The following is a 25,880-nucleotide window of genomic DNA, read 5'->3' as shown; positions in this document are numbered from 1 at the left end:
ATCCCCAGGTTATACCAGCATGGTCCTCATCACTATATACAGGACAAAGATGGACATATATAATTATATACAGGAGATCCCCAGGTTATACCAGCTGTACATATATAATTATATACAGGTATATATACCCAGGTTATACCAGCATGGTCCTCATCACTATATACAGGACAAAGATGGACATATATAATTATATACAGGTATATATACCCAGGTTATACCACCATGGTCCTCATCACTATATACAGGACAAAGATGGACATATATAATTATATACAGGTATATATACCCAGGTTATACCACCATGGTCCTCATCACTATATACAGGACAAAGATGGACATATATAATTATATACAGGAGATCCCCAGGTTATACCAGCATGGTCCTCATCACTATATACAGGACAAAGATGGACATATATAATTATATACAGGAGATCTCCAGGTTATACATATATAATTATATACAGGTATATATACCCAGGTTATACCAGCATGCTGTATACAGGAGATGTATGTGTGTATGTTGCGTCGTATTGATTTTATTCCAGATTTTTCTTCCCATGGATTTGGCCTCTATATTTGCTTCCTATTGATTCCTCTTGGAATCTGCCCTGTAATCCATATTGTGGAGAGCTTTTCCTCTGCGTATTCGGGGCCTGGTGGGGGCAGCATCACACTTGGGGGGTGGGGGTGGGGGTCAGGGAGACTGGTCAGGGTGGAGGGAAAGCCGAATGAAGCAATGGACCTAATGGAATCCTGATCCAGAGCGCTCTGGTGCTCAGACTGGGCCCAAGCTTCATCTTCTAGCAATGACCCTAATCCACAGCCGGGGCCACACAGGATCGGCCACAACTCTGTGACCCCTGACCTGAACCCAATGGGAGAGACCTGACAATGGCGTCCCCCCCCCCTCCCCCGCCAACCTGACAGTTATATTGCAGGACTGATCCCTGGATCTGGATACAGCACTGACATTATTCTTCCATCCCTTCAGTGCTGCAGTGTATATCAATACTCCCATCATATCCATCAATACTCCCATCATATCTGCTGCATCTGGCTGCTGCACATATATGTCTACTCTCATCATATCCATTAACACTACCGTTATAACCACTGCATCTGGCTGCAGTGAACATAAACTACTACTCCCATCATAACCGCTGCATCTGCCTCCAGTGCTGCAGCACATATAGTAATACTCCCATCATATCCCTGCATCTGGCTGCAGCACATATACTACTACTCCCATCATATCCCTGCATCTGGCTGCAGCACATATACTACTACTCCCATCATATCCCTGCATCTGGCTGCAGCACATATACTACTACTCCCATCATATCCGCTGCATCTGGCTACAGCACATATACTACTACTCCCATCATACCCATCTGGCTGCAAAGCACATATACTACTACTCGATCATATCCGCTGCATCTGGCTGCAGTGCACATATACTACTACTCCCATGATATCCCTGCATCTGGTTGCAGCACATATACTACTACTCCCATCATATCCCTGCATCTGACTGCAGCACATATACTACTACTCCCATCATATCCCTGCATCTGGCTGCAGTACATATACTACTACTCCCATCATATCCGCTGCATCTGGCTGCAGTGCACATATACTACTACTCCCATCATATCCGCTGCATCTGGCTACAGCACATATACTACTACTCCCATCATATCCCTGCATCTAGCTACAGCACATATACTACTAGTCCCATCATATCCCTGCATCTGGCTGCACCACATATACTACTACTCCCATCATATATGCTGCAGCTGGCTACAGCACTTATACTACTACTCCCATCATATACGCTGCATCTGGCTACAGCACATATACTACTACTACTCCCATCATATCCGCTGCATCTGGCTACAGCACATATACTACTACTACTCCCATCATATCCCTGCATCTGGCTGTAGCACATATACTACTACTCCCATCATATCCGCTGCATCTGGCTGCGGTGCACATATACTACTACTCCCATCATATCCGCTGCATCTGGCTGTAGCACATATACTACTACTCCCATCATATCCCTGCATCTGGCTGCAGTACATATACTACTACTCCCATCATATCCCTGCATCTGACTGCAGCACATATACTACTACTCCCATCATTTCCCTGCATCTGACTGCAGCACATATACTACTACTCCCATCATATCCGCTGCATCTGGCTGCAGTACATAGACTACTACTCCCATCATATCCGCTGCATCTGGCTGCAGTACATATACTACTACTCCCATCATATCCCTGCATCTGACTGCAGTGCACATATACTACTAATCCCATCATATCCCTGCATCTGGCTGCAGCACATATACTACTACTCCCATCATATCCCTGCATCTGGCTGCAGTACATATACTACTATTCCCATCATATCCCTGCATCTGGCTGCAGTACATATACTACTACTCCCATCATATCCCTGCATCTGGCTGCAGTACATATACTACTACTCCCATCATATCCCTGCATCTGGCTGCAGTACATATACTACTACTCCCATCATATCCCTGCATCTGGCTGCAGTGCACATATACTACTACTCCCATCATATCCCTGCATCTGGCTGCAGTGCATATACTACTACTGCCATCATATCCCTGCATCTGGCTGCAGTGCATATACTACTACTCCCATCATATCCCTGCATCTGGCTGCAGTGCATATACTACTACTCCCATCATATCCCTGCATCTGGCTGCAGTGCATATACTACTACTCCCATCATATCCCTGCATCTGGCTGCAGCACATATACTACTACTCCAATTATATCCGCTGCATCTGGCTACAGCACATATACTACTACTCCCATCATATCCCTGCATCTGGCTAAAGTGCACATATACTACTACTCCCATCATATCCCTGCATCTGGCTGCAGTGCACATATACTACTACTCCCATCATATCCCTGCATCTGGCTGCAGTGCACATATACTACTACTCCCATCATATCCCTGCATCTGGCTGCAGCACATATACTACTACTCCCATCATATCCCTGCATCTGGCTGCAGTGCATATACTACTACTCCCATCATATCCCTGCATCTGGCTGCAGTGCACATATACTACTACTCCCATCATATCCCTGCATCTGGCTGCAGTGCATATACTACTACTCCCATCATATCCCTGCATCTGGCTGCAGTGCATATACTACTACTGCCATCATATCCCTGCATCTGGCTGCAGTGCATATACTACTACTCCCATCATATCCCTACATCTGGCTGCAGTGCACATATACTACTACTCCCATCATATCCCTGCATCTGGCTGCAGCACATATACTACTACTCCCATCATATCCCTGCATCTGGCTGCAGTGCACATATACTACTACTCCCATCATATCCCTGCATCTGGCTGCAGCACATATACTACTACTCCCATCATATCCCTGCATCTGGCTGCAGTACATATACTACTACTCCTCACATCATATCCCTGCATCTGACTGCAGTGCACATATACTACTACTCCCATCATATCCCTGCATCTGGCTGCAGTGCACATATACTACTACTCCCATCATATCCCTGCATCTGGCTGCAGTGCATATACTACTACTCCCATCATATCCCTGCATCTGGCTGCAGTGCATATACTACTACTCCCATCATATCCCTGCATCTGGCTGCAGTGCACATATACTACTACTCCCATCATATCCCTGCATCTGGCTGCAGTGCACAGGTTTATCCCCCAGCACCTGTATCAGACTGCAGTGCAGAGATCCCACCATTGTGTCCCAGGGTTCTCCCTCCAGCTGCACTGCACTCCCTGGACCCCAGAGCTGCCCTGCAGAGGGTAATACCCCCTCATGTTCCCTGCAGATAGAATCCCCCCATCCTCCCCTGTAGCTGCTCTCATGCTATTACCTAGGTCTCTAAGTTACTGCTGCTGTCATCCTGTCCCCACATCTGGCTCCAGTGCTGCAGTGCAGAGGCTGACACTGCTGTCCATGAGGGATGCAGCAATCTAGGGGTTAATCCTCGTGGTGCCTGGCTTGTCAGGGGTTAATGCCCCATGCGATCCCCAATCCTTGCACCCACTGGTCCCTGGATCAGTGCTGGAGCCTCCGCCAGGTCCCTCCTCCTCCTCCTGCAGAACGATTAAGAGATGAGAAGAAGGGAGTGAGGAGGATGGAGAGAGGAGGGAGGGAGCGATGGAGATAGGGAGGGGGGAACTCTCCTCATCCAGGCTGTGAGATGAGGGAAGGAGCCCCGGGGTGACTCCTGTGCTGGACCACTGAGGAGAGGAGCAGCTACCCGGACAGCAGGGACACCAGGTAAGGACTGAGCACCCTGCTAGACAGCACAGCTGGTGGGAGCAGGCACTGCTGAGAGCACAGACTGCAGGTGGCAATAGGGACTGCTGGGGGGATCAGAGGGGGGACTGCTGGGGGGATCAGAGGGGGTGCTGGGGGGATCAGAGGGGGTGCCGGGGGGATCAGAGGGGGGCTGGGGGGATCAGAGGGGACTGCTGGGGGATCAGAGGGGGGACTGCTGGGGGAGATCAGAGGGGGGACTGCTGGGGGAGATCAGAGGGGGTGCTGGGGGGATCAGAGGGGGTGCCGGGGGGACCAGAGGGGGTGCCGGGGGGATCAGAGGGGGGACTGGGGGGATCAGAGGGGACTGCTGGGGGAGATCAGAGGGGGGACTGCTGGGGGAGATCAGAGGGGGTGCTGGGGGGATCAGAGGGGGTGCTGGGGGGATCAGAGGGGGTGCCGGGGGGACCAGAGGGGGTGCCGGGGGGATCAGAGGGGGTGCCGGGGGGACCAGAGGGGGTGCCGGGGGGATCAGAGGGGGTGCCGGGGGGACCAGAGGGGGTGCTGGGGGGATCAGAGGGGGTGCCGGGGGGACCAGAGGGGGTGCTGGGGGGATCAGAGGAGGTGCCGGGGGGACCAGAGGGGGTGCTGGGGGAATCAGAGGGGGTGCTGGGGGGATCAGAGGGGGGACTGCTGGGGGAGATCAGAGGGGACTGCTGGGGGGATCAGAGGGGGTGCCGGGGGGATCAGAGGGGGTGCTGGGGGGATCAGAGGGGGTGCTGGGGGGATCAGAGGGGACTGCTGGGGGGATCAGAGGGGACTGCTGGGGGAGATTAGAGGGGACTGCTGGGGGAGATCAGAGGGGGTGCTGGGGGAGATCAGAGGGGACTGCTGGGGGAGATCAGAGGGGGTGCTGGGGGGATCAGAGGGGACTGCTGGGGGAGATCAGAGGGGACTGCTGGGGGGATCAGAGGGGACTGCTGGGGGGATCAGAGGGAGTGCTGGGGGGATCAGAGGGGGTGCTGGGGGGATCAGAGGGGACTGTTGGGGAGATCAGAGGGGACTGCTGGGGGAGATCAGAGGGGACTGCTGGGGGGATCAGAGGGGACTGTTGGGGAGATCAGAGGGGACTGCTGGGGGGATCAGAGGGGGTGCTGGGGGGATCAGAGGGGACTGCTGGGGGAGATCAGAGGGGACTGCTGCCGGAGATCAGAGGGGACTGATGGGGGAGATCAGAGGGGACTGCTGGGGGAGATCAGAGGGGACTGCTGGGGGGATCAGAGGGGACTGTTGGGGAGATCAGAGGGGACTGCTGGGGGGATCAGAGGGGGTGCTGGGGGGATCAGAGGGGACTGCTGGGGGAGATCAGAGGGGACTGCTGGGGGAGATCAGAGGGGACTGCTGGGGGGATCAGAGGGGGTGCTGGGGGGATCAGAGGGGACTGCTGGGGGAGATCAGAGGGGACTGCTGCCAGAGATCAGAGGGGACTGATGGGGGAGATCAGAGGGGACTTCTGGGGGGATCAGAGGGGACTGTTGGGGAGATCAGAGGGGACTGCTGGGGGGATCAGAGGGGGTGCTGGGGGGATCAGAGGGGACTGCTGGGGGAGATCAGAGGGGACTGCTGGGGGAGATCAGAGGGGACTGCTGCGGGGATCAGAGGGGACTGCTGGGGGAGATCAGAGGGGACTGCTGGGGGGATCAGAGGGGACTGCGGAGACTGCTGGGGGGGATCAGAAGGGACTGCTGGGGGGAAACAGGGGGCTGCTGGGGGGATCAGAGGGGACTGCTGGGGGAGATCAGAGGGGACTGCTGGGGGGAGATCAGAGGGGACTGCTGGGGGGAGATCAGAGGGGACTGCTGGGGGAAGATCAGAGGGGACTGCTGGGGGGATAAGAGGAGGTGCTGGGGGGATCAGAGGGGACTGCTGGGGGGATAAGAGAGGGTGCTGGGGGGATCAGAGGGGACTGCTGGGGGAGATCAGAGGGGACTGCTGGGGGAGACCAGAGGGGGCTGCTGGGGGGATCAGAGGGGGTGCTGGGGGCGATCAGAGGGGACTGCTGGGGGAGATCAGAGGGGACTGCTGGGGGAGATCAGAGGGGACTGCTGGGGGGATAAGAGAGGGTGCTGGGGAGATCAGAGGGGGCTGCTGGGGGAGATCAGAGGGGACTGCTGGGGGGGATCAGAGGGGGTGCTGGGGGGATCAGAGGGTGTGCTTGGGGATCAGAGGGGACTGCTGGGGGGATCAGAGGGGTGCTGGGGGCATCAGAGGGGACTGCTGGGGGATAAGAGGGGACTGCTGGGGGGCTCAGAGGGGGCTGCTGGGGGATCAGAGGGGACTGCGGGGGGAGATCAGAGGGGACTGCTGGGGGGATCAGAGGGGGCTCAGAGGGGGTGCTGGGGGAGATCAGAGGGGAGTGCTGGGGGATCAGAGGGGATGCTGGGGGATCAGAGGGGACTGCTGGGGGGTTTAGAGGGGGGCTGCTGGGGGAGATAAGAGGGACTGCTGAGGGCAATAGGGACTGCTGGGGGGATCAGAGGGGGTGTTGGGGGAGATCAGAAGGGACTGCTGGGGGGAGCAGAGGGGACTGCTGGGGGGTCAGAGGGGGTGTTGGGGGAGATCAGAGGGGACTGCTGGGGGATCAGAGGGGATGCTGGGGGAGATCAGAGGGGCAATGCAGGTGGCAATAGGGACTGCTAGGGGGATCAGAGGGGCCGGTTGGGAGAGATCAGAGAGTATGGCAGGGGGAGATCACATAGGGCTGCTGGGGGAATCAGAGGGGCTGCTGTGAGATTAGAGGGGGATGCTGGGGGATCAGGAGGGCTGCTGGGGGAGATCAGAGGGGGGCTGCAGGTGGCAATTGGGACTGCTGGGGTTGATCAGAGGGGGGCTGCTGGGGGATCAGAGGGGGCTGCTGGGGGATCAGAGGGGGCTGCTGAGGAAGATCAGAGGGGGCTGCTGGGGGAGATTAGAGGGGGCAGCAGGTGGTAATAGGAACTTCAGGAGGGTGATCACAGGGGGACTGCGAGAGGCAATAGAGACTGCTGGGAGGAGATATGAGGGGTTTGCAGTTGCCAATAGGACGGCTGGGGGAGATCAGAGGGGGCTGCAAGTGCCAATAGGGACTGCTGAAAGACATCAAAAGGGAGGCTCCAAGTGGCCAACTGGGGCTGCTGGTGGCAAATAGGGACAAACTGGTGGAGATGAGAGGGGGATTGCTGGTGGAGATGAGAGAGATTGCTGGTGGAGGTGAGAGGGGGATTGCTGGTGGAGATGAGAGGGGGATTGCTGGTGGAGATGAGAGGGGGATTGCTGGTGGAGATGAGAGGGGGATTGCTGGTGGAGGTGAGAAGGGATTGCTGGTGGAGATGAGAGGGGGATTGCTGGTGGAGATGAGAGGGGGATTGCTGGTGGAGATGAGAGGGGATTGCTGGTGGAGATGAGAGGGGGATTGCTGGTGGAGATGAGAGGGGGATTGCTGGTGGAGATGAGAGGAGATTGCTGGGGGAGATGAGAGGGAGATTGCTGGGGGAGATGAGAGGGGATTGCTGGTGGAGATGAGAGGGGGATTGCTGGTGGAGATGAGAGGAGATTGCTGGGGGAGATGAGAGGGAGATTGCTGGGGGAGATGAGAGGGAGATTGCTGGGGGAGATGAGAGGGGATTGCTGGGGGAGATGAGAGGAGGATTGCTGGTGGAGATGAGAGGGGATTGCTGGTGGAGATGAGAGGGGGATTGCTGGTGGAGATGAGAGGGGGATTGCTGGTGGAGATGAGAGGAGATTGCTGGTGGAGATGAGAGGGGATTGCTGGGGGAGATGAGAGGAGGATTGCTGGTGGAGATGAGAGGGGGATTGCTGGTGGAGATGAGAGGGGATTGCTGGTGGAGATGAGAGGGGGATTGCTGGTGGAGATGAGAGAGATTGCTGGTGGAGGTGAGAGGAGATTGCTGGTGGAGATGAGGGGGGATTGCTGGTGGAGATGAGAGGGGGATTGCTGGTGGAGGTGAGAGGAGATTGCTGGTGGAGATGAGGGGGGATTGCTGGTGGAGATGAGAGGGGATTGCTGGTGGAGGTGAGAGGAGATTGCTGGTGGAGATGAGAGGAGGATTGCTGGTGGAGATGAGAGGGGGATTGCTGGTGGAGATGAGAGGGGATTGCTGGTGGAGATGAGAGGGGATTTCTGGTGGAGATGAAAGGGGGATTGCTGGTGGAGATGAAAGGGGGATTGCTGGTGGAGATGAGAGGAGATTGCTGGTGGAGATGAGAGGAGGATTGCTGGTGGAGATGAGAGGGGGATTGCTGGTGGAGATGAGAGGAGGATTGCTGGTGGAGATGAGAGGGGATTGCTGGTGGAGATGAGAGGGGGATTGCTGGTGGAGGTGAGAGGAGATTGCTGGTGGAGATGAGAGGGGGATTGCTGGTGGAGATGAGAGGGGGATTGCTGGTGGAGGTGAGAGGAGGATTGCTGGTGGAGGTGAGAGGAGATTGCTGGTGGAGATGAGAGGGGATTGCTGGTGGAGGTGAGAGGAGATTGCTGGTGGAGATGAGGGGGGATTGCTGGTGGAGGTGAGAGGAGATTGCTGGTGGAGGTGAGAGGAGATTGCTGGTGGAGATGAGAGGGGATTGCTGGTGGAGATGAGAGGGGATTGCTGGTGGAGATCAGAAGGGATTGCTGGTGGAGATGAGAGGGGATTGCTGGTGGAGATGAGAGGGGGATTGCTGGTGGAGATGAGAGGGGATTGCTGGTGGAGATGAGAGGGGATTGCTGGTGGAGATGAGAGGGGGATTGCTGGTGGAGATGAGAGGGGATTGCTGGTGGAGATGAGAGGAGATTGCTGGTGGAGATGAGAAGGGATTGCTGGTGGAGATGAGAGGGGATTGCTGGTGGAGATGAGAGGGGGATTGCTGGTGGAGGTGAGAGGAGATTGCTGGTGGAGATGAGAGGGGATTGCTGGTGGAGATGAGAGGGGATTGCTGGTGGAGGTGAGAGGAGATTGCTGGTGGAGGTGAGAGGAGATTGCTGGTGGAGATGAGAGGGGATTGCTGGTGGAGATGAGAGGAGGATTGCTGGTGGAGATGAGAGGGGATTGCTGGTGGAGATGAGAGGGGATTGCTGGTGGAGATGAGAGGGGGATTGCTGGTGGAGATGAGAGGAGGATTGCTGGTGGAGATGAGAGGAGATTGCTGGTGGAGGTGAGAGGGGGATTGCTGGTGGAGGTGAGAGGGGGATTGCTGGTGGAGATGAGAGGGGATTGCTGGTGGAGGTGAGAGGGGGATTGCTGGTGGAGGTGAGAGGGGGATTGCTGGTGGAGATGAGAGGGGATTGCTGGTGGAGGTGAGAGGGGGGTTGCTGGTGGAGGTGAGAGGAGATTGCTGGTGGAGATGAGAAGGGATTGCTGGTGGAGATGAGAGAGGATTGCTGGTGGAGATGAGAGGAGGATTGCTGGTGGAGATGAGAGGAGATTGCTGGTGGAAATGAGAGGGGATTGCTGGTGGAGATGAGAGGGGATTGCTGGTGGAGATGAGAGGAGGATTGCTGGTGGAGATGAGAGGAGATTGCTGGTGGAGATGAGAGGAGATTGCTGGTGGAGATGAGAGGAGATTGCTGGTGGAGATGAGAAGGGATTGCTGGTGGAGATGAGAGGGGATTGCTGGTGGAGATGAGAGGGGATTGCTGGTGGAGATGAGAGGGGATTGCTGGTGGAGATGAGAGGGGATTGCTGGTGGAGATGAGAGGAGATTGCTGGTGGAGATGAGAAGGGATTGCTGGTGGAGATGAGAGGGGATTGCTGGTGGAGATGAGAGGGGGATTGCTGGTGGAGATGAGAGGGGGATTGCTGGTGGAGGTGAGAGGAGATTGCTGGTGGAGATGAGAGGAGGATTGCTGGTGGAGATGAGAGGGGGATTGCTGGTGGAGATGAGAGGGGGGTTGCTGGTGGACATGAGAGGGGGATTGCTGGTGGACATGAGAGGAGGATTGCTGGTGGACATGAGAGGGGGATTGCTGGTGGAGATGAGAGGGGATTGCTGGTGGAGGTGAGAGGAGATTGCTGGTGGAGATGAGAGGGGGATTGCTGGTGGACATGAGAGGAGGATTGCTGGTGGAGATGAGAGGAGATTGCTGGTGGAGATGAGAGGAGGATTGCTGGTGGAGATGAGAGGGGGATTGCTGGTGGAGATGAGAGGGGGATTGCTGGTGGAGATGAGAGGAGGATTGCTGGTGGAGATGAGAGGGGGATTGCTGGTGGAGATGAGAGGAGGATTGCTGGTGGAGATGAGAGGGGGATTGCTGGTGGAGATGAGAGGAGGATTGCTGGTGGAGATGAGAGGGGGATTGCTGGTGGAGATGAGAGGGGGATTGCTGGTGGAGATGAGAGGAGATTGCTGGTGGAGATGAGGGGGGATTGCTGGTGGAGATGAGAGGGGGATTGCTGGGGGAGATGAGAGGAGGATTGCTGGTGGAGATGAGAGGGGGATTGCTGGTGGAGATGAGAGGGGATTGCTGATGGAGATGAGAGGGGGATTGCTGGTGGAGATGAGAGGGGGATTGCTGGTGGAGATGAGAGGGGATTGCTGGTGGAGATGAGAGGGAGATTGCTGGTGGAGATGAGATGGGATTGCTGGTGGAGATGAGATGGGATTTCTGGTGGAGATGAGAGGAGGATTGCTGGTGGAGATGAGATGGGATTGCTGGTGGAGATGAGAGGGAGATTGCTGGGGGAGATGAGAGGGGATTGCTGGTGGAGATGAGAGGGGATTGCTGATGGAGATGAGAGGGGGATTGCTGATGGAGATGAGAGGAGGATTGCTGGTGGAGGTGAGATGGGATTGCTGGTGGAGATGAGAGGAGATTGCTGGTGGAGATGAGAGGAGGATTGCTGGGGGAGATGAGAGGAGATTGCTGGGGGAGATGAGAGGGGGATTGCTGGTGGAGATGAGAGGGAGATTGCTGGAGGAGATGAGAGGGGATTGCTGGGGGAGATGAGAGGAGGATTGCTGGGGGAGATGAGAGGGGATTGCTGGGGGAGATGAGAGGGGATTGCTGGTTGTTGACAGGTAACAGAGGAGGATGACACTGTTGCTAGAAAGCACAGAGGCTCCAGATGGAGAGCAGAAGAGGACTGGGGAAGGGGGATAAGTAGCGGGGACTATTGTAGGGAGCTGAGAGCTGATTAACAACTATAGAGAGGAGATCAAAGAGTTAACCAGGAATAGAGGTAAGTTTTGACTTTATCATGTATAGACGACTAGAGTCTAACATCAAACTTCTGGTAAAGAAGAGGTAGAGGCAGCTGGTGGGGACTGTGAAGAGCACCTGTCTGTCAGTATACAGGAGGAGCAGCTGATGGGACCATAAGGAAAGTGGTCCAGGAAGGGGGAGAAAACTGCTGGAGAAGACCGCAGTAATATCTTGTAGAGAGGAGGTCAAACAGATAGATGGAAAGGTGTCAGTATCTGCTCCTGGGAATCTGATGGAGAGCTGTGAGAGACCCCTAGTAAAGAATGAGACATGTGATGGAGGGCTGTGAGAGACCCCTAGTAAAGAATGAGACATGTGATGGAGAGCTGTGAGAGACCCCTAGTATAGAATGAGACATGTGATGGAGAGCTGTGAGAGACACCTAGTAAAGAATGAGACATGTGATGGAGAGTTGTGAGAGACCTCTAGTATAGAATGAGACATGTGATGGAGAGCTGCGAGAGACCCCTAGTAAAGAATGAGACATGTGATGGAGAGCTGTGAGAGACCTCTAGTATAGAATGAGACATGTGATGGAGAGCTGTGAGAGACCTCTAGTAAAGAATGAGACATGTGATGGAGAGCTGTGAGAGACCTCTAGTATAGAATGAGACATGTGATGGAGAGCTGTAAGAGACCTCTAGTAAAGAATGAGACATGTGATGGAGAGCTGTAAGAGACCTCTAGTAAAGAATGAGACATGTGATGGAGAGCTGCGAGAGACCCCTAGTATAGAATGAGACATGTGATGGAGAGCTGTGAGAGACCCCTAGTATAGAATGAGACATGTGATGGAGAGCTGTGAGAGACACCTAGTAAAGAATGAGACATGTGATGGAGAGCTGTGAGAGACCTCTAGTATAGAATGAGACATGTGATGGAGAGCTGTGAGAGACCCCTAGTAAAGAATGAGACATGTGATGGAGAGCTGTAAGAGACCTCTAGTAAAGAATGAGACATGTGATGGAGAGCTGTGAGAGACCTCTAGTAAAGAATGAGACATGTGATGGAGAGCTGTGAGAGACCTCTAGTAAAGAATGAGACATGTGATGAAGAGCTGTGAGAGCCAGCAGGCAGAGCTCTGACACCAGTGATGGTGGGGAGCCATCAGGGTGGGCAGCAGGCAGTGATGGTGGGGAGCAGGGCACCAGGTGGGCAGCAGGCAGTGATGGTGGGTGGCTGTCAGGGTGGTCAGCAGTCAGTGATGGTGGGGAGCAGGGCACCAGGTGGGCAGCAGGCAGTGATGGTGGGCGGCTGTCAGGGTGGTCAGCAGTCAGTGATGTGGGGAGCTGGCAGGGTGGTCAGCAGTCAGTGATGGTGGGGAGCAGGGCACCAGGTGGGCAGCAGGCAGTGATGGTGGGCGGCTGTCAGGGTGGTCAGCAGTCAGTGATGGGGGGAGCTGGCAGGGTGGGCAGCAGTCAGTGATGGTGGGGAGCTGGCAGGGTGGGTAGCAGTCAGTGATGGTGGGGAGCTGGCAAGGGTGGGCAGAAGGCAGAGATGGTAGGCAGCTGGCAGGGTGGGCAGCAGGTAGTGATGGTGGGGAGCTGGCAGGGTGGGCATCAGGCAGTGATGGTGGGCAGCTGGCAGGGTGGTTAGCAGCCAGTAATGGTGGGCATCTGGCAGGGTGGATAGCAGGCAGTGATGGTGGGGAGCTGGCAGGGTGGGCAGCAGGCAGTGATGGTGAGCAGCTGGCAGTGATATGGGGAGCTGGCAGGGTGGGCAGCTGGCAGAGTGGGCAGCAGGCAGTGATGGTGGGCAGCTGGCAGGGTGGGCAGCAGGCAGTGATGGTGGGCAGCTGGCAGGGTCGGCAGCAGGCAGTAATGGTGGGCAGCTGGCAGCGTGGGCAGCAGGCAGTGATGGTGGGCAGCTGGCAGGGTGGGCAGCAGGCAGTGATGGTGGGGAGCTGGCAAGGGTGGGCAGAAGGCAGTGATGGTGGGCAGCTGGCAGGGTGGGCAGCAGGTAGTGATGGTGGGGAGCTGGCAGGGTGGGCATCAGGCAGTGATGGTGGGCAGCTGTCAGGGTGGGCAGCAGGCAGTAATGGTGGGCAGCTGTCAGGGTGGGCAGCAGGCAGTAATGGTGGGCAGCTGTCAGGGTGGGCAGCAGGCAGTGATGGTGGGCAGCTGTCAGGGTGGGCAGCAGGCAGTGATGGTGGGGAGCTGGCAGGGTGGGCATCAGGCAGTGATGGTGGGCAGCTGTCAGGGTGGGCAGCAGGCAGTAATGGTGGGCAGCTGTCAGGGTGGGCAGCAGGCAGTGATGGTGGGCAGCTGTCAGGGTGGGCAGCAGGCAGTGATGGTGGGCAGCTGGCAGGGTGGGCAGCAGGCAGTGATGGTGGGGAGCTGGCAGGGTGGGCAGCAGGCAGTGATGGTGGGCAGCTGTCAGGGTGGGCAGCAGGCAGTAATGGTGGGCAGCTGTCAGGGTGGGCAGCAGGCAGTGATGGTGGGCAGCTGTCAGGGTGGGCAACAGGCAGTGATGGTGGGCAGCTGGCAGGGTGGGCAGCAGGCAGTGATGGTGGGGAGCTGGCAGGGTGGGCAGCAGGCAGTAATGGTGGGCAGCTGGCAGGGTGGGCAGCAGGCATTGATGGTGGGCAGCTGGCAGGGTGGGCAGCTGGCAGTAATGGTGGGCAGCTGGCAGGGTGGGCAGCAGGCAGTGATGGTGGGCAGCTGGCAGTGATATGGGCATCAGGCAGTGATGGTGGGCAGCTGTCAGGGTGGGCAGCAGGCAGTAATGGTGGGCAGCTGTCAGGGTGGGCAGCAGGCAGTGATGGTGGGCAGCTGGCAGGGTGGGCAGCAGGCAGTGATGGTGGGCAGCTGGCAGGGTGGGCAGCAGGCAGTGATGGTGGGCAGCAGGCAGTGATGGTGGGCAGCTGGCAGGGTGGGCAGCAGGCAGTGATGGTGGGCAGCTGGCAGGGTGGGCAGCAGGCAGTGATGGTGGGCAGCTGGCAGTGATATGGGCATCAGGCAGTGATGGTGGGCAGCTGTCAGGGTGGGCAGCAGGCAGTAATGGTGGGCAGCTGTCAGGGTGGGCAGCAGGCAGTGATGGTGGGCAGCTGGCAGGGTGGGCAGCAGGCAGTGATGGTGGGCAGCTGGCAGGGTGGGCAGCAGGCAGTGATGGGGGGCAGCAGGCAGTGATGGTGGGCAGCTGGCAGGGTGGGCAGCAGGCAGTGATGGTGGGCAGCTGGCAGGGTGGGCAGCAGGCAGTGATGGTGGGCAGCAGGCAGTGATGGTGGGCAGCTGGCAGGGTGGGCAGCAGGCAGTGATGGTGGGCAGCAGGCAGTGATGGTGGGCAGCTGGCAGGGTGGGCAGCAGGCAGTGATGGTGGGCAGCTGGCAGGGTGGGCAGCTGGCAGTGATATGGGCAGCTGGCAGGGTGGGCATGGTGTAATGCAGTGTGTGACACAGTAGATGATACACGTGCAGTATATAGCTCAGTATACAGGGCAGCATGGCACACAGCAGCTGGCATCCATCTGCCGCAGGCTCTGTGCTTCCTCCCCGCAGTGTGAGAATGGATCCCCATTACCTCCAGCACACAAGGGATGGATGAGCTGCAGAGCCGTGCTGTGTGTACAGGCACCTCCCGCTACCGCACTCCAGTAATGGGGAAAGCCGCAGCGCAATAAAGCCGGGCCCGGCACTAAGCAGCTAATGTACAGGAAGCGTCCGGTAATCCGGAATACACAGGCCTTCAGGCTCCTGTACACACTGTGCGGTCACTGGAGGCCGAACACTAAGTGGCTGCAAGAACCGCACACAGCATTAGCAGCACGTACAGACTGCACAGCTACAGGTGCTTATTCATATGGGACCCCCCAATGTCTCCGAGGCCGGGGGTCCCACCTAACAAACCCCCCCATCTATAAGGAGAATGGGGTCCAATGCAAGGAAGCTGCCTGAGAGGGGAGAATGGACTGATCCCCCCAATATCTTCTCAGTATAGGGGCTCACTATGATATATAGGAGATCACACTGCCCTCTGTGCGCCCCTATTCCATCCATCTATCTCCTATTTATCTATCTATCTATCTATCTATCTATCTATCTCCTATCTATCTATCTCCTATCTATCAATCTATCTATCTATCTCCTATCTATCTATCATCTATCTATCTATCTCCTATCTATCTATATATCTGTCTATCTCCTATCTATCTATCTATCTCCTATCTATCATCTATCTATCTATCTCCTATCTATCTATCTATCTATCTATCTATCTATCTATCTATCTATCTATCTATCTATCTCCTAATCTATCCATCTATCTATCTATCTATCTCCTATCTATCTCCTATCTATCTATCTATCTCCTATCTATCTATCCCCTATCTATCTATCTATCTATCTATCTATCTCCTATCTATCTATCTATCTATCTATCTATCTATCTCCTATCTATCTATCTATCTATCTATCTATCTCCTATCTATCTATCTATCTATCTATGTATCTATCTCCTATCTATCTATCTATCTATCTATCTATCTATCTACTATCTATCTATCTCCTATCTATCTATCTATCTATCTATCTATCTATCTATCTATCTATCTATGTATCTATCTCCTATCTATCCATCTATCTCCTATCTATCTATCTATCTATCTATCTATCTATCTCCTATATATCTCCTATCTATCTATCTATCTATCTATCTATCTATCTATCTATCTATCTATCTATCTATCTATCTATCTCCTATCTATCTATCTATGTAAAGATGTTCCCCAGCACACCAGCATACGTGTAAAAGGTGCTTTATTCCATAAAATACAGAAAAATACAAAGGATGCGACGTTTCAACCTCCTCACGAGATCATTATCAAGCATGCTGGTGTGCTGCGGAACATCTTTACATACTTTTGGGGATCCCCGAGCCAGGGGACTGACTCTGTACAGCACCTGCTCCATGAACCTTTGGATGTGCGGCTTCCTCCTGTTTCTATCTATCTATCTCCTATCTATCTATCTATCTATCTATCTATCTATCTATCTATCTATCTATCTCCTATCTGTCTATAGATAGAGATAGATAGATAGATAGATAGATAGATAGATAGATAGATAGATAGATAGATAGACAGATAGATAGATAGATAGGAGATAGATAGATAGATAGATAGATAGATAGATAGATAGATAGATAGGAGATAGATAGATGATATGTGATAGATAGATAGATAGATAGATAGATAGATAGACAGATAGAATATGAGATAGATAGATAGATAGATAGATAGATAGATAGATAGGAGATAGATAGATAGATAGGAGATAGATTAATAGATAGATAGATAGATAGGAGATAGATAGATAGATAGATAGATAGATAGATAGATAGGAGATAGATTAATAGATAGATAGATAGATAGATAGATAGATAGATAGATAGAAGATAGATAGATAGATAGATAGATAGGAGATGGATAGATAGGAGATAGATAGATAGATAGATAGATAGATAGATAGACAGATAGATAGGAGATAGATAGATAGATAGATAGATAGATAGATAGATAGGAGATAGATAGATAGATAGGAGATAGATAGATAGATAGATAGATAGATAGATAGATAGATAGGAGATGGATAGATAGGAGATAGATAGATAGATAGATAGATAGATAGATAGATAGATAGATAGGAGATGGATAGATAGGAGATAGATAGGAGATAGATAGATAGATAGATAGATGATAGATAGATAGACAGATAGATAGGAGATAGATAGATAGATAGATAGATAGATAGATAGATAGATAGATAGATAGGAGATATATAGGAGATAGATAGATAGGAGATAGATTAATAGATAGATAGATAGATAGATAGATAGATAGATAGATAGATAGATAGAAGATAGATAGATAGATAGATAGATAGATAGATAGATAGGAGATGGATAGATAGGAGATAGATAGATAGATAGATAGATAGATAGATAGATAGACAGATAGATAGGAGATAGATAGATAGATAGATAGATAGATAGATAGATAGATAGGAGATAGATAGATAGATGATAGATAGATAGATAGATAGATAGACAGATAGATAGGAGATAGATAGATAGATAGATAGATAGATAGATAGATAGATAGGAGATAGATAGATAGATAGGAGATGGATAGATAGATAGATAGATAGATAGATAGATAGATAGATAGATAGGAGATAGATAGATAGATAGGAGATGGATAGATAGGAGATAGATAGGAGATAGATAGATAGATAGATAGATGATAGATAGATAGACAGATAGGAGATAGATAGATAGGAGATATATAGGAGATAGATAGATAGGAGATAGATAGGAGATAGATAGATAGATAGATACTGTAGATAGATTAATAGATAGATAGATAGATAATAGATATAGATAGATAGATAGATAATAGATATAGATAGATAGGAGATAGATAGATAGATAGATAGGAGATATATAGGAGATAGATAGATAGGAGATAGATAGGAGATAGATAGATTAATAGATAGATAGATAGATAGATAATAGATATAGATAGATAGATAATAGATAGATAATAGATATAGATAGATAGATAGATAGGAGATAGATAGATAGATAGATAGATAGATAGATAATAGATATAGATAGATAGGAGATAGATAGATAGATAGATAGATAGATAGATAGATAATAGATAGGAGATAGATAGATAGATAGATAGATAGATAGATAGATAGATAGATAGATAATAGATATAGATAGATAGGAGATAGATAGATAGATAGATAATAGATATAGATAGATAGGAGATAGATTAGTATGCTGCATATTTAGTAGATTTCAGTATCTTATGTCCCATCTGTATCTCAGAATTGTTGTATAATTAAGTTGTTCTCCAGTTAAGTTGTTCTCCGGAGCAGCACTCCCCAGCTGTACAGCATCATTAGTGCAGATAATCAAGATTTCACTGTATTTGTTGGGAAATGAACAATTCAGCTTAGTGTGAGTGACCGGATCCATCAGTGTCACATTAGGGTGGCTGTCATGGCGTCCTCACCAGTGTATAATACATAGCATATCCCATCCATATACACAGGCCTACAGGGCTTAGGGGCTCATACAGGGGTCCTGAATGTTAGACCCCATTCCTCTCCATGGTGGCCACATTGTAAGGCCGGGGCCACATACAGAGGGAATGTTCTGCTGTGGATCTCACCACAAATCCACAACGAATCCGAGCAAAATCCACAAGAGATGATGTCTCTGCATTGGTGAGAGTCCTGGGCGTGCTGCTATACACAGCATAGGGATCAGACTCCTATAATCCCATCTATATCTATGGGACTGGAATCTGCTGCCAAGAATGTAAGATCCACCTTAGAAGCCATTATCAACTGCAGGACAATCCCTTTAAGACAAGGCGGCCATATTAATAGTTAAAGGTTTCTGCTCACAAAGACAGCCCCTTTATAAAAGAAGCCAGGGTGGGTCAGCTGATCCCTCCAGTCCTGGGCAAGTTACATGTCTGATTATTACCCTTTCCTGCAGAGGGCGCTGCAGGGAGACGGTAGCATTACATGGTGGCCATTCACTTGAATGGGAATTGTTGGGGCTCCCAATATCTCAGTTATGGCCAATGATACAATAACTCCTCCCAATATTTTAGCAATGTGGCACTATGCAAATGAGGAGGCGGGGCTGTCGTCTATGCTGCGGCGGCGGAGTGCTCTGCATAACATAATACTTCCATAAACAACAGTAAATTATTTATTTAAGATGCCATTTACTGATGGAGCTGCAGGAACTGCCCTTAAATATACCGGGACATGGAGACTACACCTTCATCTCCAAACCTTTCACCATCCATATCCCCCATGTCAGCCAAGAGAGCTGCTTATACGGCGCTTCTGAGAGTGCACCCCCCTGGACAGGTCAGGGTTTATAGCTGCCATAAAGATGATAGATAGATAGATAGGAGATAGATAGATAGATAGATAGATAGATAGATAGATAGATAGGAGATAGATAGATAGATAGATAGATAGATAGATAGATAGATAGATAGGAGATAGATAGATAGATAGATAGGAGATAGATAGATAGATAGATAGATAGATAGATAGATAGATAGGAGATAGATAGATAGATAGATAGATAGATAGATAGATAGATAGATAGAAAGATAGATAGGAGATAGATAGATAGATAGATAGATAGATAGATAGATAGATAGGAGATAGATAGATAGATAGATAGAAAGATTGATAGGAGATAGATAGATAGATAGATAGATAGAAAGATTGATAGGAGATAGATAGATAGATAGATAGATAGGAGATAGATAGATAGATAGATAGATAGATAGATAGATAGATAGATAGATAGGAGATAGATAGGAGATAGATAGATAGGAGATAGATAGATAGATAGATAGATAGATAGATAGATAGATAGGACATAGATAGGAGATAGATAGATAGGAGATAGATAGATAGGAGATAGATAGATAGATAGATAGGAGATAGATAGGAGATAGATAGATAGATAGATAGATAGGAGATAGATAGGAGATAGATAGATAGATAGATAGGAGATAGATAGATAGATAGATGGACAGTTACTGTCTCGTCCTGTAAGTGCACTGTCAGGATCTCCGGGCTCTCGCACTGTCAGTAATCCTCTTCTTTATAAAATTGCAGAGGTAAAGAAAAGAGGGACAACTGGATAAATCCGCGGTCTCCAGACTTATGTTTTAGTCATTGGTTATCGGAGATGCATATTGATTTTGTTTCTGCTGCGTTACCTAATGTAGTCACAGCTTAACTGCTCTTACCGAAAGGAATCCTTCCTATACTGATGATGATGACAGCTGCTTCCCTCTGCACCTGATACCCCATAGATCAGTAGGGTATAATGGAGAGACACCTACACTGCCAACTGTTTTAAATGAAAAGCAATAGAATTATCATTGCAGCTCTGGATTACATCACAGTACTAATCTCAGCCTCCATAGTTATCGGGAGAATTCCTTTAAGGAATGAGTGCTTACCATTACATCCTCTGGCAGACTCACCATTTTGAAGGCTAATACAAGTCTCCTGCCGCGGTGCAGTCAGGCCCAACACTACTGTCCATCATCGCCCTGGACTCCGGCAAGATGGATACCGTGACCTAATGTTATCCATTAAGTATACTGTATTTCTCTTGACCTATAAAAGTTCAATATTCTCCGAGCCCATTAGGATGTCAGGATTGTGATAAACGGCATCAGAAGATTTTTCTCTTGTATCCGTTCCATACATCTCTGGTGATTCTTCACTTTTTTATGGAGGCCGACCAATATTTTTTTTGGTCTTTTTTGTTTTAGATTTTTTTTTTTTATCATTGTCTTTGACTGTATATATTATCCCTTGTATATAGTCTAATCCACGCTATATGGGCAGAAACAAATCAGACCAAAAACCCATCGACTGTTCCTTTCTCACTGTTTTGGGGTCATCAGTAAAGAACAGGGTAATGGCTGACTGGGTGAGAGGCCTTTGCAGTAACTCAGGGGGATGAGGGGTGCTGGTTTGTATTGAAAAGGGAAGGCTTCATGGGAAATATTTATGCAAATAAGCTCTCCTTAAGGAGGAAGAATACCGACTCCCTAAGTCCATCAATAGCCCTTTAAGTCAGTGCCTGACCAATAAAGAAGCTTTAAAACATGATTAGAGATATCAAACAAACCAGACACCTATCTGTAGGCAGCTGTTTGAGGCCCTTCATCAGTACAGTGCTGGGTACTGGATGGCTTGGTGAGAGGCTTCAGAACAGGGGGGGTTATTGGTTCTCATTGAAGGTATATGGAGGCAGCTTAGTAAGAGGCCTGCAGTGCAGCTCAGGGAGGAGAAGTACTAGTTCTCATTGAAGAGACACAGCTGCTGTATAGAGACAGGCAATGCATCATGGGGGGGAAATATGCAAATTAGCTCCCAAACAAAAGGGGAAAAAAACTATCTAGTTCGACCTATAGGTAGCTAACTTGACAATTACTGTGTGAGTTTTGTTATCTAATAACATTTTAACCTTTAAGTTTTGATCAGTGTTGGTTCTGGTGCTGAGACCCTCAAAGACCACTAAAGCAAAGGTGTGTACTGTGTCCTGTTGTATTCATGAGTCAGGCTCCAACCAGTCAGGCTTAGAGTATTTCTTTAAAGGTTTTGTCCACTTTGTCATCTTCCCTATTAGGCCGGATAAAGATAACAGGAGGAGTCAGACCCCGCCCAGCCCCATCCCCATCTATTAGCCAGAGCCGTAATTCTATGACAGTATATCGGGTTCAGAGAAGTGACATTACTCACTGTCACACTAACATGGAGATTTCCTTGAATTTCCATCTATAACAGCAAGTAAAGAAAGATAAAGCGTGTGTGCTCGGGATCCTGAGTGACAATGCTGCCCGCTCTGCCATGTCTCCTCATTACACCGATTCCTCGGGATGACAGCTCCTGGGTAGATAGCAGCGTGCTCAGGAAGGGGATTACTCACAAAGCGGATAGTAGGGAGAGTAGTCCGTCTGCCCCAATAACGTCAAAGCTTTGCCTTAGTTTCCACATCCAGTAATGGATACCGACAGCCGTTACCTTCTATAGAGAAATCCTAGAGGGGTGGGAGCCTTTCTGATGGCAGGTGACAGCGCTGGCCATATAGGTGTATAGTATTCCTGTGTTGTCACCGATGGTTATGACCAACAGCCCTAGCAAACAGCGGACGCAAACAGCCAGGTATCTTGTCTAACTGGCCCCTGCAGGTGACATGTATATTTCAGGTCAATATTTTAGGCCAACCATTGAGATTAATTACATGGAAGAGTGTGGAGAGCCCCCCTTTAATTTCTAAAGTTCAGACCTGAATGTGGGTATAGATGGAGGTCGAGGTTCATTTGTATATTAGGTGATAGTAAGGAGACTCATGACTGTGTAGGTATTAGAAGGTTTATATTTTCATGATAACATATTAGAGGTGGTGCTCAAGACTCTTTTAGGGTACGTTCACACTTACCGGATCCGAAGCTTATTTTCTGCTGCGGATCCTGTAGGTGTGAACGCACCCTTAAAGGGGTTCTCCACTCTGGACAATAACTTCTTCAGAGAAAGATTTTATGATGATAAGCTGATAGTAAAGCTCCCCTCTGCCAGTGATCAGCTGTAATCTGTGGGGAGTCCTGGTGTGTTCACTTTACATTACAATGTGCCCATTCATACCAATGGGTTACCTGAACAGGACAGGTCCTCCAAAGTGAGAGACGCTCCTTCTAACTATCCTCAACTTTGAGAGGACCCTAAGAAAAGTGTTAATGCAGAATTTCCTGATAGTGGAATGGAAATGGATTTTTAAAACTGGACAACCCCTTTAAGGTAGAGGATATAAGACAGAAAAACATTAATGTTCTGTATCCAGTATTCGGGGGCGCTGTATCCTGATGTCCGTATATGAGTCATAGTATCTTAGCACCTACTAAACACTGAATAAGACTGTAATTTTTCTGTATATCTTATATTTTCTGATATTTTCTTAATTTGCCAACAGAACAAGAGTATATTGGAAAGAAATCTAATTACAGATTGTGTGGGAGAAGAACACAGGAAGAATCTGTAGGATGCAGGCAGAGAATCCAAGAAGAGCGAGAATTTGGAAAGAAAAATAGCAATATAGCGGATGACTATGGTGCACTATGGTGTGACTAAGCCTCCGGTGCGGCTGTGGATCTAGACCTTCAGGAACATTACTGAACCTTGGCGGTCCAGAGCTTACGACAGGTAGAGCTTTCCTTCATGTCTGCCTTCTGGGACTGGAACTAAATGCCAGAATTCTCCAATGGTCATCTAGTTCCCTAAGGAAGGTCCACCTTTTCATGGTCACATACTGGATCCAAACACTGGACTTGTGGCCACTGAAGACTTAGCCACTGAACTATGGCTGCTGGAGTGGCAACGTGGCTACCCTTCGCCCGAGCGGCGGCGGTGGGATGGCTTCCTCTTGCAAAGAGGCCGATGCCAAAGCCTCCAAGTGACAAGAGAAAGAGGAACGACGAAATACTGGTGGTCAACGTCAGCGGAAGGAAGTTCCAGACATGGAAAAACACATTGGACCGCTACCCAGACACCTTGTTAGGAAGCACCGAGAAAGAATTCTTCTTCAACCAGGAGACACAGGAATATTTTTTCGACCGCGATCCCGAAATGTTCAGACACATCCTCAACTTCTACCGGACTGGCAAGTTGCATTACCCGCGTCATGAATGCATCCAGGCCTTTGACGAAGAGCTGTCATTCTATGGCATCATACCGGAGATCATTGGAGATTGTTGTTTAGAAGAATATCGCGACCGTAAAAAAGAGAACCTGGAGAGGCTAGCGGAGGATACAGAGGCGGAAACGGCTACTGATACCCCTCTACCACCTGACAGCACTTTCCGTCAGAGACTGTGGAGGGCCTTTGAGAACCCTCACACCAGCACTATGGCTCTCGTTTTCTACTATGTCACTGGTTTCTTCATTGCCGTCTCGGTGATTGCAAATGTTGTGGAAACGGTGCCTTGCCGTCCACCGCCCGGGCGCCTTAAGGATCTGCCCTGTGGGGAAAAGTACATGACAGCCTTTGACTGCATGGATACAGCTTGTGTCCTTATCTTCACCTTTGAGTACCTCATGCGACTATTTGCAGCCCCCAGCCGCTGTAAGTTTATGCGTAGTGTTATGAGTATCATTGACGTGGTGGCCATCATGCCCTACTACATACAACTGGTCATGCCAGAGAACGATAATGTCAGTGGTGCCTTTGTCACGTTGCGTGTTTTTCGAGTCTTCCGGATCTTCAAATTCTCCCGCCACTCCCAAGGACTACGGATTCTCGGGTACACCTTGAAGAGCTGTGCCTCTGAGCTTGGCTTCCTCCTCTTCTCCTTAACCATGGCCATCATCATCTTCGCCACTGTGATGTTCTATGCCGAGAAGGGGACGAGCAAGACGAAGTTCACAAGCATTCCTGCTGCCTTCTGGTACACGATTGTTACTATGACAACACTAGGGTGAGTCACATGATCTCCTGTTAGCAATTAAGTGTGTTATTGTTACTATGCCGACCCGCAACTTAATTGTGATTTCCTTTCCTAGAAACGGTGACCATGGTGAAAAAGTTATCACACAATAATTCTACATCAACAATAATAAATCTGTCACTTCTGACCCTTAGACTCGGCTGCACTGAGACAGGCTGGTTGCTAAGGATATGTTACCTGACAACCATATTATAGTTACTCGGCATGACAGATCTAAGAAAAACTGGTTGCTAGGGATGTGCTGTCTGGCAACTCATTAGTGGTTGTTAGGATAAGACAGACTGGTTGCTAAGGATATGCCACTTAACAAATCTATTATAATTGTTAGGCTTGACTGATTAGAGATAGAGATGTTGCTAAGGTTGTGCTTCCTGATAACCCTATTGTAGTTTTTATGGTAACTGATCAAAGACTAAAGACTTTAGGATGTTCTGCCTGACAAGACTAAAGTAGTTGTTATGCTTCACTGATCTAAAATAGACTGGTTACTGAGCATGTTCTGCTTGTCAACCCATTATTGGTTGTTGGGCTTATTTGATCTAAGATAGACTAGTTGCTAAGGCTGTGCTGCTTGACAATACTATTATAGTTATTAGGCTTGACTGACATGAGACAGACTGGTTGCTAAGCATGTGGTTCCTGAGTGACAACCATAGCCATTTGACTTGACTGATCTGAGCCACATTGGTTGCTATGGATATACTGCCTAACACTAATAGTTGTTGGCCTTCAGTATGCTAAGGATATGCTGCTTGACAACACTTTTGTATTTTTTTAGACATTACTTATCAGAACAATAACAAAGGATATCCTGCTTGACAAGTTTATTGCAGTTATTGGGCTTAACCGAACTGAGACAGACTGGTTTCTAAGGATGTGCTGCCTGACAGCATTATTGTAGTTCTTACGCTTGACTGATCTGAGACAGACTGGTTGCTAAGGATGTCCTGCCTGAACACATTATCATAGTTATTAGGCTTAAATGACCTGAGAAAGACTAGTTGCTAAGAATGTCCTGCCTTATAACCATATTGAAGCTGTTATGCTTGACTAATATGAAACAGATTGCTAAAGATGTGTGGCCTGACAATGCTATTGTAGCGATTTGGCTTGACATTTCTGAGACATACTGGTTGCTAAGGATGTGCTGCCTGACAAACTTTTTTTTTTAAATCAGGTAATTTTTTTATTATTAAGATCCGTACAAAACAGTATAAGAGTAACATAGTCATACAGGAAATCCTCAATGGTAC

The 25,880-nt window shown here is 49.7% G+C and overlaps 1 protein-coding gene across 1 annotated transcript in view; it reads left to right on the top strand.

Moving 5' to 3' along the window:
* The first annotated feature begins 4,259 nt into the window (after positions 1–4,259).
* The window catches only part of KCND1 (potassium voltage-gated channel subfamily D member 1), a 42,552-nt gene continuing 20,931 nt past the window's right edge, over positions 4,260–25,880 (top strand). The window contains exons 1-2 of the mRNA XM_069985868.1: positions 4,260–4,343; positions 23,097–24,597. Of these exons, the coding sequence (XP_069841969.1) occupies positions 23,483–24,597 (1,115 nt within the window). The 5' untranslated portion in view covers positions 4,260–4,343; positions 23,097–23,482. The remainder of the gene's footprint in view (positions 4,344–23,096; positions 24,598–25,880) is intronic.

The sequence above is a fragment of the Dendropsophus ebraccatus genome, chromosome 10 (assembly GCF_027789765.1).
Source record: "Dendropsophus ebraccatus isolate aDenEbr1 chromosome 10, aDenEbr1.pat, whole genome shotgun sequence".
In the NCBI taxonomy this organism is placed as follows: Eukaryota; Metazoa; Chordata; class Amphibia; order Anura; family Hylidae; genus Dendropsophus; species Dendropsophus ebraccatus.
Note: the sequence above shows the minus strand (reverse complement) of the source record. Positions and strands in the feature narration are given on the sequence as shown.